The sequence below is a fragment of the Camelus bactrianus genome, chromosome 3, assembly GCF_048773025.1.
Source record: "Camelus bactrianus isolate YW-2024 breed Bactrian camel chromosome 3, ASM4877302v1, whole genome shotgun sequence".
NCBI classification, from domain to species: domain Eukaryota; kingdom Metazoa; phylum Chordata; class Mammalia; order Artiodactyla; family Camelidae; genus Camelus; species Camelus bactrianus.
The window spans coordinates 71,764,778-71,790,860 of NC_133541.1; the positions used below are offsets into that span (position 1 = coordinate 71,764,778).

The 26,083-nt window shown below is 38.1% G+C and overlaps 1 protein-coding gene across 12 annotated transcripts in view; it reads left to right on the top strand.

Annotated features, from left to right (window-relative positions):
• Window positions 1–25,610, top strand: part of PAM (peptidylglycine alpha-amidating monooxygenase) — a 188,980-nt gene extending 163,370 nt beyond the window's left edge. For 2 of the 12 annotated variants that reach the window (XM_010971454.3, XM_045507874.2), the window contains 9 exons: window positions 1,213–1,285; window positions 2,231–2,441; window positions 2,838–3,038; window positions 5,005–5,120; window positions 12,991–13,090; window positions 15,169–15,222; window positions 20,964–21,167; window positions 24,017–24,073; window positions 24,776–25,610. In XM_010971454.3, the coding sequence (XP_010969756.1) occupies window positions 1,213–1,285; window positions 2,231–2,441; window positions 2,838–3,038; window positions 5,005–5,120; window positions 12,991–13,090; window positions 15,169–15,222; window positions 20,964–21,167; window positions 24,017–24,073; window positions 24,776–24,954 (1,195 nt within the window). In that variant the 3' untranslated portion in view covers window positions 24,955–25,610. The remainder of the gene's footprint in view (window positions 1–1,212; window positions 1,286–2,230; window positions 2,442–2,837; window positions 3,039–5,004; window positions 5,121–12,990; window positions 13,091–15,168; window positions 15,223–20,963; window positions 21,168–24,016; window positions 24,074–24,775) is intronic. The other 10 variants (XM_045507869.2, XM_074360410.1, XM_045507870.2 and 7 more) reach the window with 5 other exon arrangements.
• Window positions 25,611–26,083: the final 473 nt, after the last annotated feature.

Genomic DNA, 26,083 nt, shown 5'->3' on the forward strand with positions numbered 1-26,083 from the left:
TTGAAAGAAAGGGGCACCTGCTTACAAAGTGTCCTCAACCATTGTAACCTGGCAGCTTCCAGGACTATACCCAACTCCATCTGCTTAGCCACAGAGAAGGCCAGGCTCATTGAAAAGCAGGGAGCCATCCACTTTGAGTGCAGCTGCTGACGAAGATAATCATAATTCACTTCTTATAGGATTCTAAGATGGTGAGTCAGGGGTCAGATCCTAATACTAGTGCCACCACTCACTGTGTTTGAACCTGCCTCTTCAGTGCTCTATCCATTAATCAGAGCATTCTCATTCCAGAAGGGATCAAGGAGGATGGAGGAGCAACTGCAGCTAAATCACCTTGGCCAGTAGTGGGGTGTCTCTGTCAAAACCATAACCCTCACCTTTCAGTAGCCAAAATAGACTCTAGTTCCATTAATTAGTCAAGATCAGAGTCTTACACTCTTGGCTCAGAAAGAAAAATCTGGTGCCAACACCACGTGTGGAATGTCAGGTGTCATCTGACCACAACCACGTTACAATATTGCCAATGTGTTTGTTAACTCTGTCCACGTTCCTTAAGCTTGTCAGCCTCCATCCACATTAGTTTACAGTTCTCTTACCCAGGTCATCCCAACTGATTTGTTAAACAGATTAACCTTCTCTAACGATTATCCAGCACACCACTTCACTTTGTCTAGATGATCACAGCCCATATCTGCTAGAATGAGTTTTCTGTGGGTTTTACTATCTTCAGTAGACACTCTTAAAGCTTTTCAGTCATATGTTTAATATTTTATATTAGCACAGCATTATATTACCTTGCCCCATATTTAAACTATTCAATCCATATAAATCCATTTATAGTTCTCCAATTTGTTTTATACACATTTCTAAGATGTTAATATTTATGATCTTAGAACTTGTTTTTAAATTGATGTTACTTGTGTTATTTGCTCTAATATACTGTACTTAATAATATATATGACTGATATGGAGGCTTCATTTATAGATTTTAAAATGATTAAGTACTGCTCAAGATTTTTCACAAGGAGGTCTCTACTGAAATGGGTATTTTCATGTAACAACTCATTTTGGTCTTTAACATAGTAATACAGGTATACATTTATCAACCTATAAATTTGTATTGCCTTTACAGATTAATTAGCAAAAAAAAATTCCTCTCCTGTATGCTTTGGGAGTAATTATATAATAAAGACAGTTGTTTTTATTTTGCAGATTTTACTTGCCACATGGCTTAAGCATAGATAAAGATGGAAATTATTGGGTCACTGACGTAGCTCTTCACCAGGTAATCTTCTATTTGGCAATTATTCAAATAGAAGCTAATGGAGTTGTGCTTTTAAAATGTTCTGGAGCTGTCTAGGTCTCTTTCTGTGATGCAGTCAGTTTATAACAACAACAGCAACAACAAATGGAGCAGCCACATCTGAAATGGTTCTTTTAGAGCTCAGTGCTAAGAAAAACTAATCTGTACGTGATCAAGCCACCCTTCTCTGTGGGGCTGGCAGGAATCTTAGGGCCAGATGTGAAGCTTCACTCTACCAACCTCCTTCTTGGCTTTCTGTATTTGTTTTTCTTTCCTCTGTCCCCAGGTTTTAGTTCTATTTTTATCACCTCATGTGTTTTATATATTTTTCATAAACCATCTTAATCTTCTATAAATGGATGCAAAGTCTCTAGTGTATATATGTTTACATATAAAACAGCAAATGTTTGTTCTTTTTATGGAAGTTGTATTTCCATCACAGAATAGTCGTAATGTCCTCAAAAGATAAGCTCATGTTTAATACCTGTCTTATGAATAGGTGGGAAGGAACTAGGGGGAAAAAAAACTAGAACTGAGAAGGCGTAGCTACAAGAATCTTCAAACATCATCTCAGTAAACGTTTATTGCACTTGTATTGTCTGGAGAGTATTGTACTATTAGCTAAGGTAAGACAGAAAGGAAGGGCAGGGTGGGTGGAACAGGACATCCATGTACTAGTCTCCATTCACCATTAATGAGCTAGATTAACTTGAGCAAATCACCTAATCTCTATCAGCCTCGTTTATCGAATGAAGAAATCAGACTAGATAATTTCTAGAATCCCATCCAGTTCTAAAAACTGTCTTCTTTTAAATAAGTCTCTGGGAGCTTACACTCTAATTCCATATGCAAGCAGTCTCAGCCAGGTAGGTGCGTGTCAATATTAACCATGCAAAGTGGGAAAGGCTTTTGTTCTTTCTTTAAAAGGTGTTCAAACTGGATCCAAACAGTAAAGGAGGGCCTCTGTTAATCCTGGGAAGGAGCATGCAACCAGGCAGTGACCAGAATCACTTCTGTCAGCCCACCGATGTGGCTGTGGATCCAGACACTGGAACCATCTATGTATCAGATGGTTACTGCAACAGTCGGATTGTGCAGTTTTCGCCAAGTGGAAAGTTCGTCACACAGTGGGGAGAAGGTACTCAATGAGACTCTTGATGTCTAATTGTGATTCTTAGCCAACGTCACTAGGAGCAAGAGATTGGCCACCCCTCACATTCTTTAGGATGTAATTGTCCCCTGAAGCTAGAAAAACAGGGCCTCTGTATGCATCCAGTTGGCTCCTCACACACACGTAAAGTCTTGTAAGAGGACAAAAGAATGCTTCTACATAAAAACTTTAAACTTTGTCCAAATAGGGAGAAAATCTGTAATGCACTTGTGGGTAAGAGATATTAACTGCTTTACCTTATTTTTTCCTCTGGTTCCAGGTATTTAATGGTTTACTATGTTGAGTTTTGAAAATTAGAAAACTTTAGTCAGACTTTGGGTGATTTTACAAATCATATATCTGAGGTTTTTCTGTGTTCTGTAGAGTCTGCTGGGAGCCATCCTAAACCAGGCCAGTTCAGTGTTCCTCATAGCTTGGCCCTTGTGCCTCGTTTGGGCCAATTATGTGTGGCAGACAGAGAGAATGGTCGGATCCAGTGTTTTAAAACTGACACCAAAGAATTTGTGCGAGAGATTAAGCATGCGTCATTTGGAAGAAATGTATTTGCAATTTCATACATACCAGGTATTTCTTCTTTATTTTTTCTGTTTTCTCATACTATACTCTGTCCTTAAAAAGTATTTGTCTAATTTTATTATGCTCTTATTATAAATTTTTATGAAGGAATTGAAGGTGCATTATATATCAGATCTTAAAACATTTTAAAACTGTTAGTGTATTATAAATCATTTGCAACTCAAATGCCACTGTTCTTTATATGGAAATAACAAAGAACTCAAAAGATTTAACAACTGTTTGTAATGGATTAAAAAATTGTTCCCAAACATTGATTTTTACTTTTCCTTAATTATGATCATTTGCTCTAGTTATTAAATGATTAATATTATGTCTTCACACATCATCAACAGATGGTGGATGACTCATAAAATAAATATTCAAAATAGTTCTTCACATTTTTTAGAAAAGTGGTGGCTAACTTTTTTAAGATATACATGTAAAGTAAGCGAGGCTTATGTGTAAATGCTAGGAGAAATGGCCAATAAAACCTGGAATTTTTTTTTCTCATTTCAAGATATTGTCTCAACTTAAAGAAAATCAGAAAAATAATCCAAACTTACAAAATAAGATTCATTTAATTCATATTGCAAAATAACTTAGCATAAGATTTCTTTTTATCATGAATACGAAATAACTGAAAATATATTTCTAGAATTTGTATGCAATTTTTACAGTATACTTCACAAATATATCTGCACCTATGTTAGTGCAGCATTGACTATGTAGTTATCAGTGTGATATTTGGGTTTCATATGCTGTTAGAGTTGCACATGGCTGCTGTCTCCCCAGGCCATCCCCAGTTTATTTAGGACATGGAGTAAAGGGACTTAAGCAACTGAAATAGGAGCAAGTTTGGCTTTCCTAAGGAGTAAGGAATAAAGAAGCAATAAAAGACTCTTGTTAATGTCAATGAAAGATAAATTATCATGTTGGCTTTTACCTCATATTTAGAGAATAAATTTGGTAAGACCATTTATCTAACAAAGAGGGTGATCAAGTTCATAGTGAATAAAAATAAGTACGAAGAGAAAAACATCAGGAGGAAAGAACAGAGGAAATCTGGTTAAAGAGAAAATCTAAGCAAAACACAAAGAGCAGTATTATTCAGTTCTCTCTACAACGTTGCACAATGGGAATTGACGTTGATGGCGTTGATGTTCTCCCTAGCATGATGTACTAAAGGACCCTATCCCGAAATTCTTAAAGAAAGACAAAAAATCCTTCAACACTGGTTTCGTATTTTATATATTTTATTGTTTTAATTCTTGGAAACATACTATTCCATCATCTTAAGTATTTATTTAACCAATATATCACAGTTTCCACTATTTTGGAAAAACTACTATACTAAGAAATACAGTTTTACTAAAAAAAAATGTAGTATGGAAAGAAACATTGATATAAAAAAGATGATCTAATTTTCTTAATTAGGAAAAAATATGTCTGACAATCTGGAATATGCATGTCACGTTTTCAGACTTTAGTATTTTGAAATCAGATCATTCTTCTATTTATATTGTACCTTTACTTAACTTTCTCTGCATATTTTTCTCTGATTCTACTTGTAGTTAGAGTAGGTATAACATAATTGTTAAAAAGTCTGATACCCCAAAATGACCGGCTCAAATAACCCAACTCTTCCCAATGTCTATTTAGGATACCTATGGTGTCTATGTGTCTATTTCTCCATCTATGTCATCTCATCTATATCTGATTTCTACTGGCTTCGTAAGTAGAACAGGCCTTGCAATTCCTGGGTTTTATTACAAGGAGGCTAGTCCCCTAATCTGTTTGCCCCTATTTTATTACCCAGGAAGAGACATCTGCTAAGTATTTTGTTTTCTACTTTTGTGGCCTGCTGTAGGAACTGGGTTGACCCTACATTTCTTGTTTATGTAACATTATGTGCATGTATTTGAAAGCCAGTCTTATCCATATTTTAAAGGAAGATTAACTGGATATGTTGCCACAGGTTTGCTCTTTGCGGTGAATGGGAAGCCTTACTTTGAGAACCAAGAACCTGTACAGGGATTTGTGATGAACTTTTCCAGTGGAGAAATTATAGACGTCTTCAAGCCAGTGCGCAAGGTATTCACATACATTAACTATGGATGAGTTTTCATGAGAATACAACTAAAATATGAATCTTAGCATTCGATTAGTACTTGAATAATTTTTTTAAAAACTTTAAAGAGATGTGATAACTTTCTTAGCTAGGCTGAAGTGCTGTATACTATATTTTATTGAGAATAAATGTCCTTGTCTGTTCCTAGATGAATTTCTTCAGATGCAAATGTGTGCAGTTCTAAGGTTCTCAGTAGACTTTGTACAGGATGGCAGGTTTAAATTCACTTCAGTTGGAAAACGGGAAAAACAAGTCTTTTCCTGATTTCATCCAAGTAGAGAAGGTACCACAATGTGTTAAACTATACATGTCTACTTCTCTTAGAGCAACAGGAATCTTGTTTGCATTTTTTTTATGCTATGACTACGCTGAGCAACAAGATTTGAAAATAGCACTTCCTGGAAGGTATTCAAGTTCCAGAGACTTGGTTTAGATAAAAGACTAAAGTCTAATTTTGGCTTCAGAATGCTGTCCCGCTGTTTATTCTAACAGTGCTTTTACAAACTCAGTGAGTGTGGTGCAGTGTGACCATGGTCCTCTGTCTCCTCAGTTTACTTTCTCTGTAATAGGATTGTCAGAATGATCAGAATGTTCACATACACTGCCTGAATGTGCTTGTGGTACATCCATTTGAGAAAACCCAGCCTGCTGAAATGCTACAAATAAGAGTTATTTTTCAAAATATATAAAGATTTGTTGCTTTAATGGATCAAAATGCCACTCTCATAAGCCGCAGGATAAACTATACCTCCATACTCAAATTCTTACAGTATTCTTTAAGACACCAAATTTACTAGCTTAAAAAAAACTTTAAGATGCCTCAACATTTTAGAAATTTGTCTTAGAATGCTGACAGCTAGTCTGGGTCTTACCAAAATTCATTCTAGAAATATTTATTAAGTACCCACTCCTTGTCAGGCATCATGCTAGATACTAAGGATATGGTGGTGGACAGAACAGGACACAGACTTTCCCTCAAATGGAGTTTTAGCAAAAGTTACAGGATCCAAGCTGAAGCAAATAATCTGAAGTGAAGATTCTAGTACACATTTATTTTCTTTCTTTTTTGAGTTTCTATTGATGTACAACAAACAGAAGTTTTCATAGAAGTGTTTCATCTGAAAAGCCATAAGCGATCATATATTCAATCATGGTAATCCTTCAGAAAGAAATCCATTATGTTGATAATATGTATTTTACTCCCGCAGTCTTTGAGCTTCTTCTTATCTATTGATAAAGAAAGTGAGATACTTAACTTCCTTTCGGTCTTCAATTGGTTTAACACAATGTTTGCTTGATTGTTCTTTTAATAATGTACTGTGTCAATCAGGGTTTTAACTTTGAATTCAGATACACATCTAGAAATCGACACTAAGTGCTATGCTAGAGGCTAGATTCTAAATGAGCCTTATTACTCATAAAAATGTGAGCAACCCAGGATGAAAATTTCAGAAAGCCTTGTGATTAAACATCATCATTGATGGGACGTTCAGGGATGAATACGTCACAATATATGGATCAGTACAGCAAACTTGAAAAAGAGAGTCTAACTCTAAGATGAAATTTGCTTTTCCTTTCCATAAACAAGACTTTAATATTACACCCAAACATAGAAATTTATTGTGTGTTGACTCAGTGATCTGAAATCCATTTATGAGTCTCAGAATTTTCATTTAATTAGATTATCATCACAAAGATTAAGTTTGGGTGAGGGTAATACTCTGGTGTATTGACTCTTGCATAAGAAGAAATTTCTCCTTCAAATCAAAAATCAAATTTTACATAATGGGTCGGTGCCGCTGTTGGTACCTGTCCACTACTTATCTCCTCATGTACTTCAGATCTCCCTCTTCTATTACATTCTTTAGAAATGTTTATGTCTGAATGTATGATCGTCATTATGTCTATGCAGGAAAATGAGATGGTAGGAAAATAAAGAAGATGATTCTATCAAATGTAGAAAAGTGATGAGGGCAAAAGATACCTGGTTGCCCCCCACATTCTTCCTTCCATAATCACAGCAAAGGCTTCCGGTCCCTCTCATCTGCTGTCACACACTCCCTCCAGGCTGGCATTTTTTTGTCTTCTTTCTTTTGCAAGGCTGCTCATGTGGAAAAAGAAGGGAATAATCCCCTCTGCTCCATATCACTCCCCCCAAAAAAGAAAAGAACAAAAGAAAGAAGGGAACAGTAAGCCCAGATTCATGTTATTTCTCCACCCTTAACAATGGAGATTAAAATGATGAGGTTTAACAGTATTTGAGCTTAAGGTTTACATAAGTGAAATTACTTACCCAGAGCTACACAGGAAGTAGCACAAGTGGATGTTAAATGCTGGTCTTTTTGACTATAAAATGTGTTTGACCTTTTAATCCCCTGAAGCCAGGGGATGTATTAAACAATAACATAACTTGGTGCAACTTCTTAGAGAACTATTTTACTTAACATCAAGTAAGTTTAAACATTATTTTGTGTTAAAGCAAACATAATTATGATATGGAGAGCACAAATTCCTTATGAATTTTTATGACAAAATATAAGACTTTGAGGGCAGATTGCCCGGAGGTGTATCACCAGATGCCCAGGATGATGCTGCCATTTTTTCTATGGTCAGTTTTATTTTGCTAAGAGAAGAGTTTCCAAAGCCTCAACTAGAAGATCTTTAAATCTGTTCAGCTCTGATGTATTAAAGCTTAATCCTAAACCTTACAGAAAAATCTTTTGTTTCAAATGACACAGAGCAGTGGAATAATTCATTTGAAAGATTATAGTTGAGTGCCTCTGACTGAAGTAGGACTAGATGTCCCAAAGTCCCATCCAGTAAGATTCCCCCTGAGATGCCCAAAGTAATTCCAGCAGAACCTTCATCTCCCTGTATCAGTTTGAGAACCACAGATAGAGGTTTATTGTTATTTTAGCCTTGAATTGATGATATTATGTGATTTACTTAAATAAAGCAAACTCAGATGCAGCAAAAATAGTCCTTGGAGGGAAGTTCATAGTGATACAGGCCTTCCTCAAAAACCAAAAACAATCTCAAACATCCTAACCTACCACCTAAAAGAATTAGAAAAATAATAACAAACAAAACCTAAAGTCAGCAGAAGGAAGAAAATAATAAATATCAGAAAGGAAATAAATAAAATAGAGATTGAAAAACAAGAAAAAAATTAATAGAACCAAGAGCTGGTTCTTTGAAAGAGTAAACAAAATCAACAAACCTCTGGCCAGGCTCACCAAGAAAAAAGAGAGCAGTCCCAGATAAACAAAATAAGAAATTAAAGAGGAAAAATAACAACCAATACCACAGAAATGCAAAAAACCATAAGAGAATACTATGAACAATTATATGCCAACAAATTGGACAACCTAGAAGAAATGGACAAGTTTATAGGAACATACAGCCCACCAAAACTGAATCAAGAAAAAAACAGGTAATTTGAACACCCTGATTACTAGATTTGAAATAGAATCTGTAATTTTTAAAAAAGGTCCCCACAAAACTCCAGGACTGGGTGGCTTCACTGGGGAATTCTACCAGACATACAAAGAAGAACTTACAGTAATTCTTCTCAAACTCTTCAAAAAGATTGAATAGGAGGGAAAACTCCCAAAGTCATTCTATGAAGTCACCATCACCCTGATACGAAAACTGGACAAAGATAGTACCAAAAAAGAAAATTACAGGCCAATATCTTTGATGAATATAGATGCAAAATTCTCAACAAAATATTAGCAAACTGAATCCAATGACACATAAAAAAAGATCATATATCACAATCAAGTAGGATTCATCCCAGGGTTATAAGGATGGATCAACATATGCAAATCAGTGTGATATACCACATCAGCAGAAGAAATGACAAAAATTACAAGATCATCTGAATAGCTGCAAAAGAGGCATTTGATAAAATTCCACATCCATTCATGATAGAAACTCTTACCAAAGTGAGTATAGAGGGGACACATCTCAACATAATAAAAGCTATTTATGACAAACCCACAGCCAACATAATACTCAACAGTGAAAAGCTGAAAACCTTCCTGCTAAAATCCGGAACAAGACAAGGATGCCCACTCTTAACACTTCCGTTCAACATAGTATTGGAAGTCATAACCACAGCAATCATACGAGAAGAAGAAATAAAAGGGATCCAAAATAAAAAGGAAGAAGTAAAACTGTCATTATATGCAGAGGACATGATACTATATATATAGAAAACCCTAAAGATGCCACAAAAATTACTAGAGCTGACAAATGAACTCAGCAAGGTAGCAGGATACAAGATTAACATACAGAAACGAGTTGTTATTTCTTTACACTAACAATGAAATATCAGAAAGGAAAAGTAAAAAAAAAAAATCCCTTTTAAAATCCCATCAAAAAAAATACTTAGGAATAAACCTGATGAAGGAGGTAGAAGAGTTATATGCTGAGAACTATAAAACATTGATAAAAATTGAAGACGATTCAAAGGCATGGAAAGATATCCCATGTTCTTGGATTAGAAGAATTAATATTGTTAAAATGGGCATACTACCCAAAGCATTCTACAGATTCAATGCGATCCCTATCAAATTACCCAGGACAATTATCACAGAACTAGAACAAATAATCCTAAAATTTATATAGAATCACAAAAGACCCAAAATTGCCAAAGCAATACTAAGGAAAAAGAACAAAGCTTGGAGGCATAATGCTTCCAGACTTGAGACAATACTACAAAGCTACAGAAATCAAAACAGCATGATACTGTTACAAAAATAGACATATAGTTCAATGGAATAGAATAGAGAGCCCAGAAATAAACCCATACACCTGTGGTCAGTTAATCTTCAACAAAGGAAGCAAGAATATACAATGGAGAAAAGACAGCCTCTTCAGGAAGTGGTATTGGGAAAGCTGGACAGCCATGTGTAAATCAATGAAGTTAGAACACTCTCTCACACCATACATAAAAATAAACTCAAAATGGCTTAAAGACTTATAATACAAGACACTATAAACCGCCTAGAAGAAAACATAGGCAACACATCCTCTGACACTAAATCTTAGCGGTGTTCTCCTAAGACATTCTACCAACACAATAGAAATAAAAGCAAAAATAAACAAGTGGGACATAATTAAACTTAAAAGCTTTTGCACAGCAAGGGAAACTATAAACAGAATGAAAAGACAACCTACACACTGGGAGAAAATATTTTCAAATGATGCTACTGACAAGGGATTAATTTCCAAAATATATGAACAGCTCATATAGCTTAATATCAAAAAAAAAAAAACCCAATCAAAAAATGAGCAGAAGACCTAAATAGACATTTCTCCAAAGAAGACATCCAGATGGCCAATAGGCACAGGAAAAGATACTCAGTATCACTAATTATTAGAAAAATGCAAATCAAAGCTATAATAAGGTGTCACCCCACATGGATCAGACTGACCATCATCAAAAAGTCTACAAATAATAAATGCTGGAGAGGGTGTGGAGAAAAAGTAACCCTCCTACACTGTTGGTGGGAATGTAAATTGATGCAGCCATTATGGAAAACAGTATGGAGATTCCTTAAAAAACTAAAAATAAAATTGCTCTATGATCCAGCAATCCCACTCCTGGGCATATATCCAGATAAACTCTAATTTGAAAAGATACATGTACTCTGTTGTTCACAGAAGCACTATTTACAATAGCCAAGACATGGAAGCAATCTAAATGTCCATCAACAGATGAATGGATAAGGAAGATGTGGTATACATATACATATACATATACATATACATATACATATACATATACATGATGGAATACTACTCAGCCATAAAAAAGAATGAAATAATGCCATTTGCAGCAACATGGATGAACCTAGAGATTATCATACTAAGTGGAGTAAGTCAAAGACAAATATCATATGAAACCACTTATATGTGGAATCTAAAATATGATCCAAATGGACTTACTTACAAAACAGAAAAAGACTCACAAATAAACTTATTTACAAAACAGAAAAAGACTCACAGACATAGAAAACAAACTTATAGTTATCAAAAAAGAAAGGGGAGGGATAAATTAGGAGTTTGGGATTCATGGATACAAACTATTATATATAAAATAGATAAACAAGGTCCTACTGAATAGCACTGGGAATTATGTTCAGTATCCTGCCATAAACCATAATGGAAAAGAACATGAAAATACATAGATATGTATAACTTAATCACATTGTTGTAAACAAGAAACTAAGACAACATTGTGAATCAACTATACTTCAGTTAAAAAAAAGTTTTAAAAATAAAAAAGACGTAAAGCAAAGTCCTTAGCTAATGAATAGCTTGCACATTACCCCTCACTTTTATTCCCCCACCTGTTATAATATTTTTCCCATAAGAAAATGTAAAATATTCCACAACCATATGTTTGGCAAAGCAGTTTCTAAAAACGTATTTTGGTTATAGAAGAGGAACTCCCTGTAATTTGCAAACCTGTTGCCACCTATTAGTTGAACCCAAAATAAAGATGAACATCTAATGACTGGCAACTACCAGAAGACTTCAACAAGGCAACGTCTTGATTTCTGGCCCTCTGTCCTCCTCCACATTAGTCAAGCTCATTTGATAGTCTGCAGGAATGAATCTCGTTGGCATGGCCATCTCATTTTTCTTTCAATGTGACAAATTGTTGCTGATTTTTACAGCACAGTAGTTTCTCAATAGCATGCATTCTGCCCCTCCTGAAGTGAGCTAAAAACGGAAGTCTGCCTCATGAGCACCCTTTGTACTCTGCAGGCGCATGTGGGCACATGCTGGCTGGTAAGCCCACGATCGGGATAATGTTCTATTCATACTCACTGGCCCTATTTTTTGAGAACGCTATACTCAGGCGGGCCTCCTGGCATCAAAGGTGAAAAATATCCGCATCCCACCAACTGGCAGACACGTGGCACCTCTGAAAGCTTCAGGAGACAGATGGCAATGGCAGCAGCAGCACATTTTAAGGCTGCTCTTCCAGGAACTAGCTCTGGGACCCTGAGAAAGTCACATGAAGTGCTCCCCTGTCTCCTGGGTCCTCATGATTCAGATACTGATGATTGGAAATGGAAACATGTCATGAGGAAAGACATATTGAAACACCATAATATCTGAAGTAGGTACACAAGCCCAGGATATACTAGAAGTAACACTCCATTTGTTTCCTTTGCTGACTGGAAATATTGCAAACACTGGGCTTCAGGGTAGAAAACCCCACATTCCTGCATATCTCCTAGTATGCATTTCAGAAATAACCTGAGTGCTCTGAATCTTTGAAATGGTTCCTCTCATCAGTAATGTATAAATAGCTTTTAAGGTAGCACATGATAGCTTGATGGGAGAATAACAAAAATTAATACCTGGTCTTTTTAGATGAATGTAAATAATTAGGTAAATAATACAACACCAACTAAAGAACACTGTAAAAATAAAAAAAAAAAAAAAAGATCTGCTTGGAAACGTTCACTTTTTAAAAGACTTGGAAGTCAGTGGTGAGGCCCCCTTCTCATTTCCCGGTGTATAGAAGCAGGCCTGGCTCAGGCAGTGCCCAGGGCCTGAATGGATGACTCTTTTCGGCCTGGAGTTGCTTTGGTGAGAATCACTGTTTCTTTGGTTTGAATAATATGCTTGTTGTTTCATTGTGTGCGTTGCTGTGTTTTCCTGCCTTTTCATGAAGAGGCAAGTACAGGCTCCCCACCTTGCTGTGTTCTTCTTATTTTGTTATTACTCTTTTTTTTATTGAATTATAGTCATTTTACAATGTTGTGTACAGCACAGTGCTTCAGTCATACATAAGTATTATTTTGACAGCACTTCGACATGCCTCATGACATCGCTGCGTCAGAAGACGGGACTGTGTACGTGGGAGACGCTCACACCAACACCGTGTGGAAGTTCACCTCGACTGAAAGTATGGCTTTTACAGCATTTATTGTCCACATTTTCCCTCAGTTGGATTGTTTTAAAATCTGTGAAAAAATATTTGCATTTCCCTCTCTTTTTATCGATAGAATGCAGTAGCAGATCAAGGTGTGATTGGCAGTTATTAAAAGACTTGTTTATATTCATTTCAGGGATTACATTTTTTTAAAAGTCAAAGGAAAAAATTTTTTTCTTTTTCTTTTTCTTTTTTTTTTTTTTTTTGCTGGCAGTTATCCCCTTGTTTCCACAGATATTCCACAGGAAATTCTTGATGCCTAAAGTAATGTCTATTACATTAAAAGCCAGTGTTGATTCCAACTTTGTTCCAGAGGGAAGTGAAGGCTTTGGCAGAGCAGGGTGCTGCCTGGTGTCCACACAGTCATCACTTCCCACGTGGCTCTTCAGCTCTCAGTTGCTCTGAGCATCTAGGAAGACCTACATCTGTGTCAGACACAGATCACCCCAAACAGAAGACTGCATTTTCTCTTTAGACTTCAGCTTGTTCAAATACTGAAGTATGGTTTTCATGTAACTCAAAAAGTTTGTCTAGGGACAAAGGAGATTCTTTACCAGGATCAGGCCAGCTAGGTTTGGGGATTTTTTCATTGCAATTTGGATATTAGTATACATTCAGAAGTATACTAACCTAGCCTCTGATATATAGTAAAAGACATAAATTTTCTAAATTAAACAGTACTGAATGCTTAGTGGGCCACAGACTTCCACATCCAGAGATGCTTTCAAAATGCGGCAGGGTCCAAAGGGTAGGAGAAGATGGGGTTAAGGATGATAAATCTGAGGTATCAGGAGCTGCCACAGGCAGTTTTGAATAGAGAAATGATAAAGGCTTGTGGACTTGATGAAGATAAGAAATACTACTGGTAACAAGGAAAAATGCAAGTTACAATAAAGAAAAGCAAAATCGTGGGTTCAGAAACGTCAGTCATCTGCCACACAAGTCTCGGAGCCCAGGGCACTTTGGGAACAGTTGTCTTCAGAATTGCCCTTTGAGTATCTTTGCTGTTTTGTAATAAGGACCCAGTTAGGACTGATGCACAGAGGTGCCTGTGGACTGTTCCACTGCAGCCGTAGCTGCACATTCCCTTTGCCAGTGTGCAGGCTCTCCTAGCACCTGCCTCCTCAAAGAAGAACCAAGAGGTGTGGACAGACAGGAAAGCAGAGAGAGATGGATCATTCCCAATTGCCTGGCTGAACCCAGGCTTTTTGGAATTAAAAAAAACAAGAGTAAATGCTTCTCAGGATGGAAAAAACTTCAGAAATCTAGCCAGAATCTTCATTTTTACAGATACAAATATGATACTTGAACTCATTAAGATTCCAGTCTAAGGCTCTTTATTCCACCCTAGTGGTTTGTACTAAACAGAGGTGCATGTCCGAGTCACCTGGGGAGGGTTTTCAAAACACACAGCCAGACTGCACTCAAGATCTTATTGAAAGAAGAGGAGTTATAATATGTGGAAAGCCTTTTGGAAAGGCTTCCCAGGTGATTTTGAAATGGCCCGTGATTGAGAAGCACTGCAGTATAGCATCCAGCTTTAAGAGAGAAAAAGCCTTCTGTGTAGTCCTGAATGCAACCAAACAATAAACCTGGAAAGCAGTACCCTGGGAACAGTGAGACTGCCATAGGAGACTAAACAAGTGTCACGTGTACGTATTCTAGTATTTAACTAGTCAAATCAATTCATGTCAACTAGAAGACTGGTAATCAAACATGGCAGAACTAGTCGTCAGTCTAAGATGTCCCCATGAAAACAGAATTACTTGATATTTCAGAAATAATACAATATTATAATCTCCCCATGGAAAATCTCATTTTGAATATGAAGACCTTAGAAATATTATTTCAGATTTCCCTAGGAGATTTTACCCAGGACTCGTGGACCTGGCACCTAATTAGTGTTTTGTATTAAACTCTTTTCTAACATAATAATGTATTTGATGAATTAAGGAAATATTTTTTACTGAGAAAAATTAATGTTAAAATTAAGTTTTCAAATGTAATTTTTGACAATTCTGATTTTCTCTCTTCTTTCTATGCTGTTACAGAAATGGAACATCGATCGGTTAAAAAGGCTGGCATTGAGGTCCAGGAAGTCAAAGGTTGGTCAGATTCCTCTTATGACTGTGAAACCCAAGGCTATTTGTGCTGAATACTTTTATGGCTCTTGATTGTACTTACAAAAATTACCAGGCTAAAAATATAATCTGGTAAATTATCCATAACTTCTACTATATACTTAATTAAGCCTTTAAACCTACATGTTGCCACTGCTTTTTCTGATAAATGGAGTAGTCATAATGAGCTCAAATTCACTGATTTCAAGTGATTAAAAAAAAAAGTGACTGGAGTTGCAAGAAATCTGTAACAAGTGGGCCAGAGAGATTAAGAGAGAAAAAGAACATAAGGCCGTCACTTTGGGAAGCGCTTTAACCGCAGGCAAGCAGAATGTAACATCCAGCATGCTGGGAAAGGCCCTCCTTAATGGGCTCTCCTCTAAAGGAGTGAAAAATATCTTTGGTAAGTTAATACTATAGAGGCTTGAAAAGATTAGCTTCTCCCTAAGCTCCAGTCTTAGTACCATTCAGCCCCCAACATTCACTGAAGGCCGTCAGTGTGTAAGGCACTATAGCAGGCTTAATGGAAATGACATCGTGCCTGACTTCAGGAGACTTATGTCCTATAGGGACTCTGTGTGTGTGTGTGTGTGTGTGTGTGTGTGTGCGCGCGCGCGCGTGCGCACGCGTGCATACATGCATACGCATATGTACAAACAAGTGTATCACTGGCATATATTAAATAAGGAATGGAGAAATGGAATTTAGCTACTGGTAAAACCAGGTTCATCTGGAATCCCAGTCAAATTGTTTCCTCCCTTTCTTAGGGTCAGTTTATATTTATGTATTTTCTGCCATCTGCAGGGTTTTAGACATGGTCATGTGCAGTTAAGAACTCACTAGAGGCGTTCCTAATATTTACGTAGCAAAGTGATTCAGTTACTAGTTGCTTTACAAATGGCTCTCCTAGCTATTCAGACTTAACCCTAGGCTTACTTGTTTTCCTTTCTCACGAAAGCAGGTGGAAAGGAGATGAAAAGAAACAAGAACCAAGAGAGAGTTTAGGGACTTTATGTAGGCAGATAAGAACATATAGCCGGCTCAAGGTTGAAAGGGGTAAGATACTATTATAAAATAAATATATAGCAACTGTTTGGCATTTGTAGAGATTCCAACCAGCTGATGCTACTGAGTGACACTCATACCACGCTCATATTGAAGGAGTTCCTGGCCCTCTATTTTTCTGTTATTGTTATATATGGAATTATTGATAAGTTCTGTTTGTCCCAAATAAAGATGTAGGAAAATATGCTATTATGAATAATAGCTATCAATTATGGAGCACAAACCATGGGCTATACCAGAATTACCAAGTTTAATCCTTACACCAATCGTATGATAATGGCTATTATCCCCACTTTACCTTTGTGAGGAAATTGAGGATCAGAATTACTACTAAGGTATTAAATGGTAGAGCCAGAATTTAAGCCAGTCTGTTTCATGCCAGAGCTGTCCTCTTAACCACTATTACTACACTGCTAAGCAGAGATGAATGCCACCAATTCATCCACCATAAATTCTTCCAAGAACTACAGGTTAGAGATGGTTGTAGTTTACTCCGAAATCTCTGGGATTTCACAGTGGCCTCAAACCATTTCTGTTCAGATAGATCCCACCAAAACCCTGGGACTGCACTTGTTGGCAAACAGCCCACCCTCACTGACCTCGTCTTGGCTGGCCAGTGGAGGATGAACAGTGCCCTCCCACTGGCCATGTCCTCTCTCAGTGCACACCACTGAGTCCATTTGGTCAGGAAACCTTCCAGCAGCTCAAATAGTAACTTTAATTGAAATGTCTTGTCATGACAGTCTCGTTTTAATAGTCAGGAATACCCAAGCCCCAAAGAACTTGTTCCAGTCCTCTTTGAAACCCAAATGACTCTCACTGAACTTTTTTTTCAAGATTATTTTCTTATTACAAAAAGGAATATAAATCATGCTGAATCTCCAAGAGTTTGTCTTTTATCAAAATCTGGAAGCTTCATTTAGACCACCCCTTACAAAAGAGTGGGAGAAACATCCTCTCGTATTTAACAGCCCTGTAGATACATGGTAATTGCAAATTTCCAAATTCAAGTAACCTTTGACAACACTCATCCTCACTGTGAATGGTTATATAACTGATCATAAATAGCGGAGTTTCAGAACCAGTGTTGTGTTCTCAGGGAGTTTCAGGAATAAGAGAATTTGCGATAAGAAACTTAGGAAAGGGATTTAAATTTTCAAATAAAATTACTAGGGATAAAATAATACGCCAACATCCCACCGAAAGTAGAGCTTTTACCCCTCCCCCGCCTCCCATAATAAAAGATGATGATGGTGAATCAATCTTAAAAAGATAAAAAATAAATTCTCTAGTGCATTTAGCGTCTTGGATTTAATGGAGAACAACACATTGCACTAAGCAAAAAAACCAAAAAAAGAGTACAGGTGTACCTTGTTTTATTGCACTTTGCTTTGTTGCACTTTGCAGATACTCACTTAGTGTTTTTTACAAAATGAAGGTTTGTGGCAGCCCTGCACCCAGCAAGTCCATTGATGCCATTTTTCAATAGCATTTGCTCGCTTCATGTCTGTGTCACATTTTGGTAATTCTCAAAATATTTCAAACTTTTTCATTACTATTGTAACTGTTACGGTGATCTGTGATCAGTGATCTTGGATGTTACTACTATGATTTGCTGAAGGCTCAGATGATGGGTAGCATTTTTTAGCAATAAATTTTTAAAATTGAATTATGCACATTAGTTTTTTTAGACATAATGCTGTTGCACACTTAATAGACTACAGTATAGTGTAACCGTAAGCTTCATATGAACTGGGGAAACAGAAAAATTTTATGACTTGCTTTATTGCAATATTTGCTTTATTTGCAGTGGTCTGGAACCTAACCCACAGTATCTCCAAAGTATGCCTGTAATCTTACTGGTGCTATATGCACTTTTCACATCTTCTAAAGTGTCAGTTGCCACTATGCCATATAAAACCTTCAGCTTTCAATTCCATCTGTGAAGAACTGGGTAGCAATTGCTCGGTCGCTGTATTAAGAATGTCCCTCCTTTCCTGACCTAGTTATTCCAAGTCCAGGTGGTCTCTGGGCTACTCCCCGTCTGTCAGGGGAGAAAGCCATGTACACGCTTGTGTGTGTGCACTCACACAGGAATGCACCTTGCCTCTCTTTCTAAATGCGTTGCTTTAAAGAAGAAAGAAAAAGCTTCTTATACATCAGCTTTTCAAAATTATGTTTATTTCCATATATCTAAGGAGATGCTAGAAAAGCTTGTAGATTGAATCCACCTAGCATCTTATATGATAGGAGAATGTCATATGAGGTACCCCCACCTTCCAGAAGCCCCAGGTCTTGGCTAATCTTAGAGTGTCTCCATCTATCTTCATCAGGACAATTGGGTTTTTAGTTAAAGAATTTCAGATAAAGAGTAAATGTGACAGAATTTGGATTATTCTTTTTGCTTTGAATGGAATTCTTATTGACTCTTAAGTGATAGCTGTTTTTTAGGCTTTTTACTCCAATTATAAAGGCTTCTGAGAAGAGCAGTAGCATTGCTTTTTTTTTAGGTTAGGAGATTAAAATTTTTATCCTCTTCCTTTAAAATGCAGAGCATCTTTTAAAATCTAAACATAGTTCAGCTCATTCCAAAAGTTAGAATGTTCAAGTATTTTTAGATGACACTCAGAGAACCAGAAGGGAATAGAAATCACGAGTTTATAAAGTGCAGTGTGTGTATTTTAGCAAGTTCATTACCTCATTCTCAGCACACTTTCTACGAATGGTACTTGGATTCTTTTAGTCTACTGCCTGCTTCATAGTTTTTCTTCCCTTTTAATGAAGCCCAATCCTAGCTCTGCCTTATAAATGAAACTAGATTTGAGCTGGTACAGCCATTGTCTTAGGTGTAGGCAAATCCACTGAATGACAAGTACAAAATGCTATGTGATCACTCGGGTCATAGTTGCCTTCAGAGAGAAACAGATCTTTCGCCCGAGGCAGCAACCTCTTGACCACCAGTCTACATCTTTGGCCCATATTTTTTAATCTTATTGTCCATTTATTACTTAATTAATTTATTTAGCTTAAATATAGAACAAGCTTAAATAGAGAACAATTTGTATACCTTTTCTACAGTAATGAAGAAAAAACAAAACAAAAACCAGTGGTCAGGAAGAGTAAGAATCACACTTACATTCCTCTTGGAAACTGAGACTTAGAAAGGTTAGATTTGAACCATTTGGATCTATGAACCAGTCCCTTTCCTTCTCTCCCACTGAAGTTTCAAGAACCACTCCAGTGGACAGAAGAGGAGAAATAATGGTCTGCCCTTAACCCATAGTACAGGGAAAGAAAGGAGGACTGTGAGGCTGTCTGTAGAAGGGTGATAGTAAGAGCGCCACTCATAGGCTTGGTGTGATGATTAAATGAGAACAATGCCTGAAACAGTGTATGTGCTCGGTAGATACAATAACTGAGACCGAGAAGGAGGCTGGCTCAGAACACTGAGACAACAAGCTGACACCTGCCAAATGTGTGTGTCATAAATTGTATTTACAATGTCTTAAATAACTTGAGAAATGCTTCCTTGGAGAAGTGTCCAGAAAGCTACTAAGCTGTATCTACACATACTAAACATTAACCAAAGACGTTCCTGATGTTAAATCACCTATCCCTGCCATTTTGTCACAAATTCCTGAGGCCGTATGATGCACCCTGTATCGCAGGGCAGAAGGGCGCAGCAAGAAATCAAAGTTCCAGAACCCTTGTGAACCTTTTGGCAAATGTGGTTGGAACATCTAGCCCTCACACACTGGGGCTTTGTACAAACACACGTACATGCTTCTCGAGGGTAAGAATGTCTCAAGGCTCAACCTCATTTTTAAGCCCGTAGTTATTGAGATCCCTGCAGCTGCTGATACGGGTTTGTTACATCAGTTTTCCAGCAGTGCTTTGGGCCTGATATCTACCCAATACCTGCCAATATCACAGAATAGTTGTGTGAGTGATTTTCATCAACAGCAAATGGGTAACTGTGTGCACTTGTAGCTTCCTGGGAACTGTAGAAAAGAAGGTGGAAAAGATCCAGCTCCTTCTTCCAGGTTGTAATTCTAGAATTAAGGTGTGTGTAACTATGCATGTGAGGTACCAATAATTCATTGAACGTGAGAACTAAAGACACAAGGAAACAAATACTTATTAAGCACCTTTTTATGATAAATATTTATACTCAAGAATTTTGTGGAGGTTATTTACTATCCTCGTCACAGTCATACGGATGAGGTTACTAAGACCCAGATCATTTAAGTAACTTGCCCAAAGTTACATAAGCTGGCTCTATAGGAGAACTGGGATTTGAGCCCAGATTCACATGACTCCAGTATGCACACCAATTCTGTCCCCCACACCATGCTGCCTGTTCATTTTAACTTTGAAAAAATGCAGAAGGATGATACATCTTTTGTGGAATTATAGGTAAAGAGGGAACAAAGGGTAGAACCAAAGAAAACCAATTTAAAGGTGAAAAACCACTCAGTGGGAATTTGCCAACCACAGCTGCCAGCTTGGTAGAGTCAGATACTGAAACGTGAACCCCACATGCACTGAGCTCGACAAGTTCTTCGGGAGCAGTTGTTGATCTGACTGGGTAGGGGGCGGTGGGGGGCGGGTTTTGGAATCTTTGAGTCAGTTGAATATTGTAAACTCTTCTTTCCCTGAAGAATCCGAGGCAGTTGTTGAAACCCAAATGGAGAACAATCCCGCCTCCTCAGAATTGCAGAAGATGCAAGAGAAACAGAAACTGATCAAAGAGCCGGGCTCGGGAGTGCCCGTTGTTCTCATAGCAACCCTCCTGGTTATTCCGGTGGTTGTCCTGCTGGCCATTGCCTTATTTATTCGGTGGAAAAAATCAAGGGCCTTTGGAGGCAAGTAAAATGAGCCCCTTGAACTTGGAACCTACCTTCGAAAGAGTGTTTGGCCTGATTATCCTCAAAGTTCGGTTGTGATTTTTTTTTCAGTGTTTTTTTTTTTTAATGCTTTCTACCTGTTTCAGCGTTATTGTCTCTGTTCCAAATATTGTCTGTAGTTAGTATCACAGTAGAAAATATATCTGGAGCTTCTGAAGTTTGGATAGTTAGAGTACAATATAACCTTTAATATTGCCTTTTAGCAATTGGCTTAAATCCAATTAATGTGTTCACATGAAACTGGGTAGATAAGTAGATTAGTGTAAATTAGCTGAATGGTCAGGAAGGAGGAGACGCCTGCTGTTAAAAAGAGGCCCGGTCCTCCAACGCCTGGGTTCACTTAGTCCTGGCTCTAGCTCCTGGCTCATAACCTTGGGCAAGTTACTTAATCTCTCTAAGCCACAGTTTTTTTTATCTATAAAGTGGGGATACTCACAAGGTTGTGTGACGATTAAATGAAACAATGTACATGAAGCACTTATCACAGTATCTGGCACCTTGTAAGTGTTCAGTTAATTCCTCATAATCATTGGTAATAAAATAATAGTAATAAGAAGCCATAAAATATACTTGTCTCAAACCTCAGCTTTTCCAGGAAACCAACTATTTCTATAAGAAACCATTTGATAATTTTTAAATAGTCTTAATTTAGGCCTTTCCCTAACCATACAAGGCAGGGTCCAATGCTGGAATCAGTATTTTATCAAATCATTATCACACTACAGGACCCAGGAGCTGAGTTCCTTTCAAGACGTCCACATAAATAAACAAATAATCCAACTTGTGATTCTCACCTCTCAGGAGCAGTCCGTTGGCTGGGTCCCCATGTCCTAAGGCAAAAGGCTACAGCTGTGTCTGGGAAGGGATCCATGGACCAGGGTGGGAGGTAGCATTTGATCAAGCATCTGATCCTATTCCAGGCCAAGGCGATCGTGGCAGGGATTCAGTGCCCATGGCAAAGCCCTGACACAGAAAGGGACGCAGAAACAAAGCCAGAGGATTCATTTTAATAAGTTGTGAAAGGGAATTTTTCTAGGACTTTCTTTTGCTTTTCATCGGCAATCAGTAAAGCTCGGCAAAATACAGCTAACTCTTCCAAAAAGGACTGCGGTGGAGCTCCTGGTATGCGTGTGGACCTCTGGTAAGCAGGGGAAAGATCAGTGAACACAGCCACTGTCTTCATGGAGTTAGATGGAAGCTTCAAAAGAGCACGAATCTTGTATATTTCCTGTTGACTGATGTATCCCCAGCACCAGTAACAGTTCCTGGCCCTAGGGGTTTGATAGTCATTGGGATAATGCCCGAATAAATAATGGCACTTACAGAACAGATGACACACAAGAAAGAGATGACATGTAAAGGTACTAATCGAGGGTGGTAAGTGCAGTGCTGAGTACAGGGAGTATCAGGGACACATGGGGCCTGACGGCAGGGAGCAGGAAGGTTGTAAGCAGCCCACACCAGAAGGAAGAGTGGCTGGGGAGTCGAGAAGGCTTGGCCTCTCCTGTTTGCTGTTAGCGCATGTGACGTGGCACTGTTACCAGAGTACTGAGTTTACAAGGAGGTGTTGGGAAGACAGAGACCCAGGTCAAACCCTGTGAAATTGCCATTATTCAATCAGGTTTTCTTTAGAAAAATTGCAGTTTTATAATGGTTCAGTCTAATACATTTAATTCTAAAAGGAGCTCAGCCTCTCATTTGTTCTTGATAGGTCTTATCCAGTCCATGTGGGTTTTCAGTAACCCTCACGAAGTGCCTTCCACTTAGTGAGCACACGCTGGTAGTGTGTCACCTCCGCATGAGACACTGTGCTAGGCACAGGGGATGCAAAACTGACGAAGGACTGTCCCGCATCCTTGTGGAAGTTACAGGCTAACTTGTTGTCTTTCTAATGGTCTCATCAGAGTCTTCTTCCCTCCTTGGCTGTTTCTCTCCCCATCCACTCTTCTCTGTTTGCTCTGTCCTCTGCCTGCTAGCTTTCTCCATGATGCTGCCCCACTCCTGGTTGGAGACCTCCTAGGAGAACTCTGAGCCTTGTTTCCCTGACCGTAGTCCTTAGGGGAGTGGTGGAAGCAGGGCACAGGGTGCCGTGAGCTACACAGCAAGGGGAGAAGTGAAGTCCATCGGGAGCTCGGCCTCCCCATGAGGACAGAGAGTCCATCCTTCATGGAGATGGGCAGCCCCATGGGGAGAATTTGGGGCACCTAATATGGCTCAAAATACTCAGGGTTTCAGGGTTTTGCCTTCAGTCTTATAGAAAGGGGAAGTGATATAAGTGGATCCAGAGCTTTCTCAAGCAGGACATGTACTGTTCTTAACAGACCAAAGCCTCCAACCAATATTTCTAAACTGTAATAACCAAAGCTTCCAAAGTTTTACGAATTACTGGTAACTTAATTTTGTCCTAATAAAGGTAACTGATATTTATTGAGCATCTGCTGTGCGTGTGCCAGGCACTGTTGGAAGCACGCCACATGCGGTGTCCCATCTAGACCTTACAGAGAGGTGGGGACGCTCATTAGCCCTCTCTTCTCAGAAGAGAAAACTGAGGCTCAGAGAAGTAATTTATTGAGATCGCACAGCCTGTGAAAGACACAGGCAGGGGTCAAACCCCATTCTGCCCCTTGTATACATCACATAATATATTGCCCTTCCTTTCCCTTCAAATTCTAAGAATACATACAGACAAGAGCCAGGCCTTGTAATTGATCATTTATGAGTTGATTCCTGATTTTGTATTGAAAGCTGAGCCCGTGGATTGAGGAGTGTGATTGGGACTCATTTTGAAATGTGCCATCTTTTTCTAGCAGATTCTGAACACAAACTTGAGGCAAGTTCGGGAAGAGTGCTGGGAAGACTTAGAGGTATGCCTGTGACCTTTTAGAATCCATCACATTTGATTCAAAATCAGCAAGCTCACGACTTTTAAAAAGCAAGAAGCTATTTCTTATTATCTCTCTGGAAATTAAACTCCTCGTGTGCAGCCTTGCATCCCCGATGGTAAATGCAGAAGGCAAACCATGAACTAAACTAAAGTGTGTGGCCCTGGCGGCAGGTTCCCCAGCTTCATTTGCCCACCTTGCTGTTCTGCAGTATTACGTTCTTTTTTCCTGTCTTTTTACCTGGCTTTGTTAGTCTTCAGTAAATTTTCTATCACTATTGTCGGCATGTCAGTGCTTGTCCTAGTGAAGATGACCTTTGCATAGAGTTGCTGAAGTGAGAAGCTGCTCAAGGGGACACCCATGCCAGAGAGCCTGGGAAAAGCAGGTGAAAAGTGCATCTGAAATAATTCTGCGGAAACACGTAACCCTGGAGAGCGCTGGGGTTTTTCCTTATTGATTTTAATGAATCTGTGGAGTTGTATCTTTCTGACTCTGTAGAATAAGTATCTCTGTGTGTGTGTGTGTCTCTCTCTCTCTTTTTTTTTTTTTTTTTTTTTTGGCTAGTATCTACCCTTTCCCATCCCCAACTTCTAACTTTGTTTAGCACTTAAGAATTTACAGGGACGCTGAGAAGCATTTGTACAAAAGTTACCTCAATCCTATGTCGCTGTTTGCTTTCTTCAGGAAAGGGCAGTGGAGGCTTAAACCTGGGAAATTTCTTCGCAAGCCGTAAAGGCTACAGCCGAAAAGGGTTTGACCGCCTTAGCACCGAGGGAAGTGACCAGGAGAAAGATGAGGATGACGGAAGTGAGTCAGAAGAGGAGTACTCGGCACCTCTGCCCGCACCCGCACCTTCCTCCTGAAAACCGGGCTTCGGTTTAGGTGGTTGAGATTTACTAAGAATGCCAGATTCCTTTCCCTTTAGCACGTTTAGAGTTTTGTGTATTTAATTGTAAACTATACTAGTCTGTGTGGGACTGTACACATTTTGTTTACTTCATTTTGGTTTAGTTGGCTTCTGTTGCTAGTTGAGGAGTTTCCTTGAAGTTCATAACAGTGCCATTGTCTTTATATGAACATAGAATAGAGAAACAGTCCTCTTCCTCCATCACACTAGTAATTTAACGATGGAAGTTTTGCTCACTTGCATTTTTGAGGGTTTTCTGTAGTTTGTACATAACCCCGTTCTCCGCTTGAACACAGTATTTCCCCAATAGCACTTCCATTGCCAGTGTCTTTCTCTGGTGCCTTTCCTGTTCAGCATTCTCAGCCTGTGGCAGTAAAGAGAAACTTTGTGCTACATGACGACAAAGCTGCTAAATCTCCTTCTATTTTTTTAAAATCACTAACATTATATTGCAACGAGGGAAAGAAAAAAAGTCTCTATTTAAATTCTTGTTTTAATTTTCTTCTTCAGTTGGTGTGTTTTTGGGATGTCTTATTTTTAGATGGTTACAGTTAGATCACTATTTTCAGAATATGAATGTAATTTGTGTAATAAAGTGTTTTCAGAGCATTAGCTGTCAGAGTGTATTTTGCAGTTTTTGCATATTCAGTGTTTTATATACAACTTTTGTAATAATTATGCAAACCACAGATATGGTGAAACCTATTCATTGTCTTCAACCAAAAGAAATGTGTTGTATTAAAATTAAGAAGATATTTCATTATGTAGCTGATATAAATTAAAAACCAGCTTCAGAGTTGACATATATGTAAAAACAGGCCCTCTTTTAAAATTCACAGAAGGTTTTTGTCTGTATATCAATCAGAAGGTAAATACTTTAATAAAAGGTGAGCCTAGCTAAGAGGAAACCTGTGTCTCAAATTACATATGCAGATGAATCCATCAGGGTAGGTTAGTGTTAACAGTTTTCTTTTTAAAGAATAATTTCATTCAAATTCCCATGTATTCATAGGAATATTCATCTATTACAGTGAGTACAAATTACTTTTGAAACATCTTTTTCATAATCCATCAATGCAATTTAG